At 46.6% G+C, this 8,646-nt stretch overlaps 1 protein-coding gene across 1 annotated transcript in view; it reads left to right on the forward strand.

The window, feature by feature from the left end:
* SLC4A8 (solute carrier family 4 member 8) overlaps window positions 1-8,109 on the forward strand; it is a 73,867-nt gene extending 65,758 nt beyond the window's left edge. Inside the window, exons 24-25 of the mRNA XM_026501843.4 lie at window positions 1,343-1,438; window positions 2,738-8,109. Coding sequence (XP_026357628.3) covers window positions 1,343-1,438; window positions 2,738-2,750 — 109 coding nt within the window. The 3' untranslated portion in view covers window positions 2,751-8,109. The remainder of the gene's footprint in view (window positions 1-1,342; window positions 1,439-2,737) is intronic.
* Window positions 8,110-8,646: the final 537 nt, after the last annotated feature.

Below are 8,646 nucleotides of genomic sequence, written 5' to 3' on the forward strand. Positions count from 1 at the left end.
GATGCTAAATTGGTCCATCTGTGGCTTCATTCCTGGCATTTTGTTTCCACTGTGGCAGAGCTGTTTTCATAAGCTGAAAGATGCCCAGAGGCCGCAGAAAAGGGAGAGAGAGGGAATCAGGATCACCTAGACCCCGGATAACTGATTGCCAAATCATTGAATTGATTGTAGTTTATACCGAGGGGGAAATGAGGAAAGTCTCATCTTTGGTATTAAAAAAAAATTGGATTTATTTATTTTGACAAATAAAAATATATACTTAAGGTGCACAATGTGATGTTTTGAGTCTAGGTACACATTGTGAGATGATTGCTACAATCAAACTAATGACATATTCATTACCTCCTAGAGTTACTGTTCTTTTTTTGTGTGAGAACACTTGACTACTTTCTTAGCAGCCTGCAAGTGTGCAACACATTACCGTTAGCCGCTCTCACGCTGTCTGTAGGTCTTCAGAACTTAGTCATCTTATAACTGCCAGTTTGTACCGTTCGATCAACATCTCCCCTTTCCCCCCACCGCCCAGCCTCTGGTAACCACCATTCTACTATCTGTTCCTATGACTTTGACTTTGTGTGTGTGACTGACCCCAAAGAAATGGGATCTTTGGGCCTTAATAAGCTTTCTACAAGTTGTGAAGAAGTAGCCATAGACTGAACTCTCTGGCAGCAAAGCAGGAGCAATGTCCCCTCTCTACTCGGATGCTGCCTCTTCTTCTGGCCTTTTAAAATGAGACTGTCTGGCCGGTAGGACATTTGCCAGTATCCTGGGGTGCTAGGAGACCAAGGACTGGTCTCAAGGCCTTGACTCTCCACTTACTGACGTTTGACCTTGAATGATCCCTTAGCTCTGGGAGCTTTGGTTTCTGTACTTTCAAAATGAGGATTTGAATAATTTCTGATTTGACAGTTAAGATAATAGATTGTAAGAGTCCTTTGTAAACTACAAATGGAAAACATTTGGCCATGTAAGTGAGAAAACGTATGAAGAATGCTTATTAGCACATGCCTGGCACACGGCGAGCCTGGCACCAGCGAACACTCAGTAGGTGGCAGGTCCCAAAGCTGTCATCCGCACCCCCAGAGGGGCCCCTGGAAGGAGGGCACGATCGTGGGGGCAGAGCTGCCCACTGCTTGGCACCCCAGCCCAGTCCTCAGCACCACCTCGTGGGCCACCTTGCCTCTCTGCATTCCAACCACTTGGCTCCTGGTGCTGCCAAGAGCTGTCAGCTGAGCTCCCTCAGACCTACTCTCTCCCATCCGGTGGCGTGGTGATAATTGTAGACTGAGATATGTCTTATATTTGTGTGCCCTCCATTTATTGTCCTAAGCATTGATTTCAGGTGTGACCCCTCTGAGATTAATATATCTGATGAAATGCCTAAAACTACGGTCTGGAAAGCTCTCAGTATGAACTCTGGAAATACAAAGGAAAAGAGGTAAAGAGAACTATAATTGCTGATTTTTATTTATTTCTGGCTTTAAAAAATAGCAATCATGTTGAAAGTGAAATAAATCTTAGCTGCAAAATTGAATTGTCTAAAAAAAAAAAATCACTTCCGGGACTGCTGCTAACCTGTGAGAATTGCTAGAAGCCTAAGAAAAGGAAACACGTTTTCAAACTATTTGAACAGATGTGGTGTTTGGAGCTGCCCATTTACACAGCCCCAAAGTCAGGACAGGATTACTTGGGGATGTAAATTTGCTTTATCTGTTTAGTTACCTAAATCCTTTTTCTAAAAGTGCCCATTTCAGGGGCGCCTGGGTGGCTCAGTCGGTTAAAGCGTGCGACTCTTGGTTTCAGCTCAGGTCATGATCTCAGGGTCGTGAGCTTGGGCTCCACACTGAGCAGAGAGCTTGTTTGGGATTCTCTCTCTCTCCCTCTCCCTCCGCCCCTCCCCCAGCTCATGCATGTGCGCGCTCTCTCTCAAAACAAACAAACAAATAAATAACCATTAAAAGTTCCCATTTCAAAATTTCCCTGGTTACGGTAACTGCACAAACTGGAAAATGGCTAAAATGTGCAGAGAGTGTCGATAGTATTGATACAGACATTTAACTTGTTCCATAATGAGAATTATTGCCGAGAAAAGATTTTGAAATAATGTCACAGTTTTCTTATTTGGGAAACAAAATTCTGTATATCATTTGCCAATAGTGTAGATCAATTTTCATCAGGTTACTGAAGAAAATGGAAGGACTTGAGGCATCTTTGCCTTCACTGAGGCAAAATCTTAGATCTATATTAAAGGCAACTTTTCTAGTTAAGGGGGAAAAAAGCAGTAGGCTAGGAATTAGGGGACCTGGTCTAGCCATTTATTCCACGTGTAACCTGGCAGGCCATTGTTTCTGGGACTCAGTTTATTCAGCAGTAAAATGGGAATAATAATGACTAACTTCCTCACTCATAGGAGTGTTCTGAGGAGGAGCTGAAGTACTGGGAAAAGTCACAGCCACCAGTGGGTGGTGGTGGTAGGCTTTTTCTTCACCGAATGGGTTAAAATAAATCTGTGCTGAATGTGAGTGAAATATAGAATCTTGTTTCCTTCAGAGGAAAATCCAGGCAGCTGTCGAAATGTATAACGCACATGGTTATTTTTAGTTGAGAACTAGTCTACTTGTAAATGAACTTAAAATATAGCCAGATCCAAATTGTGGTGACATCTTCAAAGTATTGTGTTAAAAGCAGGAATGAATCATGTGTTCCCTTTTTGTCTAATTGTAACACTTTTATTCAGTCTCTTCAACTAAAAGTCTTTGCTGGGAAGGAAGATTTGGGCCGTGAGGTGCCTCAGGGAAGTTCTGGTTACAGAGAAGATGGTGAGTCTCTCAGAGAAGAAGCAAGACCAAGTCTGGCCCTGTCCGTGGTCATGTCAAAGCCATGCCGAAGCATGCAGTTATCCGTGCTGGGCATTGGAGGGCAGCCAGCCATCCCCATACCAGCAGCCAGTCACCAGATGTGAACGTGGAAGCAGAAGACCACGTCCTGTTGGTACTTCTCTTCTTCCTTTCTCTTTCTCTTCAGAACTGCCACCCATGAAGACCCAGCTTCCCATCTTCCAGACATTTTCTCTGAAACTCTCTGCTGGCCTGCAGAGCCATATGGATCCATTCTCCCACTGAGGATTCCCTCAATGAGCTCCCTCTTCCTAAAAGATGGGGCGGGGGAGTAGGAGGAGAGCAGAGAGAAAAGGGAAGGCTCTCCAGTCCCGCAGAATCCACAGGCTCCGAGGCAGTCCTGGGCCTTGGTTTGCTGCCTCCTCTGGGGGAGGCTGGTCAGACCCAGAGGCTGTTAGGAGGGACTGCCACTAGGACGGTCAGCGACCGACCTGGGCATCGGCAGGGCGTACCACTGAGGCCAGAAGAGGCCTCTGCCCCAGGCGCGTCTGTATCGCTCCCTGGCAGCAGCCTGCCTAACTCGGCAAGAACCTTGGATGATGAAAGGGCCACAAGGGACACTGGCGTTGTTTAGCTCAGACGGGAAAAAGCTCGGGGGAAAATCAGGAATGATAAGTGAGGACGAGCAGCTTCTCTTGGTTTCGTTGAGGATGGACTAAGGGAATGAACTTCAGTTGCTACGGAAGGAGTTGGTTTAGACACCAGGAAGGGCTTCCTCGCCTGAAGATTTGTCAGAGTGTCTGCTTTCTAGACATCTGGGAAATGTTCGATAGTAGTCGTTTGTGAGTAGAAAGGGAGATAAGGTGTTTTTATCGGCCATGCTGTGGAAACATCCATGTTTTGCTGCTGTCTCTTGAGGATACATTCTGATTCCACTCCAGGAGAGATCCAAGTGCTTACGTAATGTCTCCTTAGCTGCCTTAGTAGCGAACCATCATCAACTCAATGGACCCACACCACCTGCAGCCATGTGGTTTCTTCATCATCATGAATTTCTTTTGGTTGACAAATGTTTTGGCTCTCAGAGGTAAAAAGCCACACTGGGAAATGAACCGTAAGTGGTGAAATTAATTTTGGTATTTAGTTGAAAACGATATTTATAGTTTTTCTCTTCTCTTCTCAGTTGTGATGACTAGCAGGGGTTTGGGCTCCAGTGTGTCGAGGTCTTCCCTTGTTTTGTGCACAGAATGTGACCAGTAAGCATGTCGGTACCCAGGGGATTCGATCACATTAGTTTTCCACCCCAGAAAATCTTTGTACAGTGGGATGTTCCTACGGGTTGCTCTCCTTTCTTTTCATAGGTGAAGAGTTGGTCACAAAACTTTGTTGAATTTTGCATTCCTTTGACTTTTAAAATATATCAGTGTAGTCTAGTCTTACTCTGAGGACTTTTGAAATTGAAGGAATCCTGCGTTTCTTTAACATGCCCCCATCCCCTAGAACCACACCTATCTTAGCACACAGATGACTTTCAGAATATTGAGCAACTGGTACAGGATGGACGCCAACCACTCAGAACGGATGCCGGCTGTAAACAGGCAGGTGGGCGCGGCCATGCCGCTGCCTCTCGGCCGAACGCCATGCTGCTTTCAAACGTTAAAACGACATCCCTTTGAATTGTGGGTATTGTTCCTGGTTTGATTTCCGCTCACAAGGCTGTCTTAGGGACAGCCAACTTCCCTTCATATGGTGCAGACAGGAACGGGCATGCAGCTTTGAACTCTATGGGCATTACAATCTTTGCGAGCCAAAGCTTCACATTTTATCACTTTAGGAGAAATGTAATGATTGTACCCATTTACCTACCTAATGTAGAAAAATCAAAAGGCAACCTGTCAATGGGAAGAGCTTTCCTGCTGACTTGCCGTGTCTCTCTCTGGCTGCTTCTTTGAGCTTATCTCTTTCTTCGTCTTCCTTGTTCCCTGAGAACACTCTCACTTTCCTCCTCCATCCTGCCCCTCCTATCTTTTCCTGCCACCTCTGTGGAGGAAGGTTGGTGACTGTTTCTCCTGTTCCCCTAGTTTCCACACAGCTGTAAGGGATGTGGCAGAGAAAAGCCTATCATACAACAAGTTAGGTGACAATATCACTCAGAAAAATCTCTGTCCTGATTATCGATCTCTCTTGATGCCCTGTGTATGCTAGGCCTCTCGAGAGCAGGAAACCTGTCTTTGTTAACGGTGTGCAGCGCAGTCACAGGACCATGCGTGTACTTCCAGGTCCTTCCAGAGCCAGACCCTCCCAAGTTCCTGCGCCTTAGGAATGTTAGTTACTTTGGAAGCCTGTGCCAATCCTTTTAAGCCATTACATCTTTCTCAGATTAATAGCCGGCCTCATTTCTGCTGCATCTCAATGGTAGAAACCATTCCCTACCCTTATGGTCTCTCTTTTCCCAACTCCCACCAAACACTCAACCCCAGCCCTACCCGAATGCTTCCTCGCTCTCGTCCGTGGCTGGTGGCCATGGTGGCAGTCAAGCTAGGCAGTGTCTGGGGTAGGGAACTAGGAGTGGAGGCGAATATGTTGGGGGGGGGGGTGCACGTGTACTTTCACTGACAAATGCAAGTGGGTCCATGAGATGTCCTTGCTGCTATTAAATAGTTTGTGTACCTAAGTTGGGGGGACATAAAAAAATATGATCATTCTCCACTCTCGGGTTTCTCGGAGGTCTCTGGCAGAATAGCTTGACGACAAATATAGGCAGATTAGTCTATAGGAACAGGTGTTTCAACTCAATGTTGAGGAGAAACTGACTTCGGGATAGAAGGCAAGGCAGGTAGTTCACTTGGGCCAGAGAAGCAGTCCGCCTCTTTTATGACAAGGGGGATTTCAGGAATGGTTGGAGTGTTGGCGGGCTGGTGCCCTGATGGGCTGGCCGTGTCGAGGCGGGAAGGGAGGGAGGTCAGGGGTTTAAGAAAGTGATGGTAGGTGACATCTTGCTTCTAGTGGTAAGAACGGGTGTTGCGGGGTGGTTGGGTTACTTCCTAGCTCATGACTTTGAGGGGAAGTGTTGGTCTAGAGAGAAGGGGAAGACCAGCCATATGCCGTGAACTTGCCAGATCTGTTGGGTTGCATAAAACGCAGCCTAGCTCTTTGTGACTATGTATGATTTCTAACTTCTGATGATGGGATCATCAGGAGATCTGGTCTTCACGCATACAGCTCCTGTCCCCACCTCCTTAGTCATATACGCTTGCCTCTGGGATAGAGAGGTAGTGAACAATTTACTCCAAAAGATGGTGTGAATAGTTGCTCTTTCTCTTTGTCTGGGATGTGACTGGCTTTTAAACTAGTCATAAACATTTGATAAAAATCTGATAAATGCTAAGTCTCAGGTGGGGTTGACATCTCAGGCTATGACAACTGTGACCTTCAAGAGGTCTCTGATTTTAGGAATCTGCTTTCTGGTCATCCCGAAAAGACAGTGCCCAGTTTTACTTAATTTTCTCCTTACTCAGCTCTCTAGACTTCCGTCTCAGGAGAAGAATCAGCAGTTCTCTCTGCATCTTCTCTATCGACTTCACTGTCCATGTTCTGAGTCTCTCAGTTTTCCTGAAGCCTAGGAGAAGGTGTGACCCCAAGGCCCCCAGCTTTCCTTGTAACTGGCGTCAGAAGTCCCGTCCACTCTGTTCTCTCTGCTACTACATCAGCTTCTCTAAATTCTTCTTCTGCTCCTCCTCCTAGGACTTTAAAGCAGTCTTTCTAGTTTGTCACGGCATTTTCCTCGGACTGCTCAGATTTCCAAGCCACATCCTGGCAGGACATTCAGGAACCCTGCACTGAATGTTCTCAGCCTTCCTGGCTTTCTTTTGCTTGCAGCTGTCAGGCCTCCATGACGTAAAAATCCTTCCTGCGGGCCCCGACAGGCCAAATGAGACATCCTCCAAGTTCCACCCCTTTTACTGACTCAGCTTCCTCCGGCAGCCTTTCTTCTCCTTTCTGCCTGGTCTTTCAAGTTCCCCTTGGAGGGCTGACATTCTTGGTCAAGGGTCCTCAAAACCACCACCAGTTGGGGGTGGTGAGAGAGGTGAGGAGGTTGGATGGTTCTGGGGTCCTCAGAAAGGGGACTTTATGGTTATTTTCCTTACTTGGTGTGGGGGACTAGGGATTCTCAAGCCCTCAAGCTCAACCATATTTCAGGGTAAACAGGAAAAGACACCCCAAATTGAAGTGGTTTTTCTACCAGATCTATTCTTTTTGATTCTTGGTGCCCTTGTTCTCATACCTTAATCATAAAGAATGGGCAGTTGACTAGGTTAACACTTCTTTACCAGAAAGGAGGCCAATTTTCATAAGCAAAAGAGGTGTGAAGGAACCATATCACTGCGGAAAGCATAAGAGGAGAGGAGTGTTATGTGGATCTCTTCAGCAGGAAAAGTCAGAAAGTGGAATGAGTCACCCACAGGCACAATTCCTTCAGGAGGTTCTGTGCTCAAAGGGAATAAATAGTTTCTGATCCTTCCGAAAAGAAAAGGAATAGCATTTTTCTCAAACCTGACCACTGTCAGCATTGGAGAACACAGAACTTCTTCTAGCTGATGGCATTAATATTTCCTGAGAAAGAGAGACCCCCTCCCGCAGCGCTCTTCCGAGGCCCGCAGACATCAGCAGAGCCGGGGCTTCTCTTAGCGGGTTCGCGAATGACTCCAGCAGGCAGGTTCTCACACACGCAACAATGTTGGGAACAGAAGTACCACACTGAATGTGCAACTACTCCTTTTTGCAAAAGAGGCAAAAATCCTCCTCCCCGCTCCTTTCTCCCATATTCACTCCTCCAAGATGATCAGCCTCCCTCATGTGTATCTGTGTCTGTCTGTGTGATTGGTTAGCTATGGCTGCCCGAAGCTAATGGCATCCGGTGGAGAGCAGAGCACCCTTCCCACGGAAGGGGACAGCTTGAGGTGCTGGTACATTTCCTGGTTTTCTATGTTCTTCTTTCTAGTAGGTCTCATGTAGAGATAGAGATATTTTTGTTTTAGAGATTCCAAAATATATATTTTTAGTGTAAGAAATGTACCCTCTCCACACTCCACGGTGTAAATAGAACCGAGAACAAATGTGTTGTTGTGATAATCCCATAGCAATCTGTGGTAGGAATAGGACCCTCTCCCTTGCCACCAAGTCTCACGGTCTGCATCTGTGAACCAGGGGAGGTGACCGCGACACCTCTGTCTGCCCAGACCTTCCTGTGCTCAATGGGTGAAAAATAAAGTCTGTGTAAACTGTTCACACCTGTGGTATTTTTTGAGCCAAGGGGCTGAGCCAACGCGGACCAGTTTCAGATCGTGAAAGAAGAGTGAAGAGGAGTCATGAAGACAGTTGAGAGGAAGGGCAGGGTATCTGCTGGGCGTGCCGTAAGAGGGGCACGTGTACCTCCCTGGTACAGACCCAGCACAGTCCTTGGCAAAGAAGGGGACTGCCTAGATGTCTGTCTGGGTGGGGGGACAGGACAGCAGGAAAAGACAGCCCATTTTGGAGATGCTACCAGACCACTGAGAGCAATTGCTAATATTGAAGGACCGTCTGCTGCCTAGAAACCCAGATTTTAGGGGCACCTGGTTGGCTCAGTTGGGAGTGCATGTGACTCTTAACCTTGGGGTCATGAGTTCAAGCCCTACGCTCGGTGTAGAGATTACTTAAAGATAAATACAATTGTTAAAAAAAGTTATTCCTCCCTTTAAAAAAAATCCAGATTTTAAAAATTGCTGTCACTCAGGAGGGTTTTGGGTTTTGTGGGGAGGGAGTGCCC

This window comes from Ursus arctos, unplaced genomic scaffold, assembly GCF_023065955.2.
Source record: "Ursus arctos isolate Adak ecotype North America unplaced genomic scaffold, UrsArc2.0 scaffold_26, whole genome shotgun sequence".
Classification (NCBI taxonomy): Eukaryota; Metazoa; Chordata; class Mammalia; order Carnivora; family Ursidae; genus Ursus; species Ursus arctos.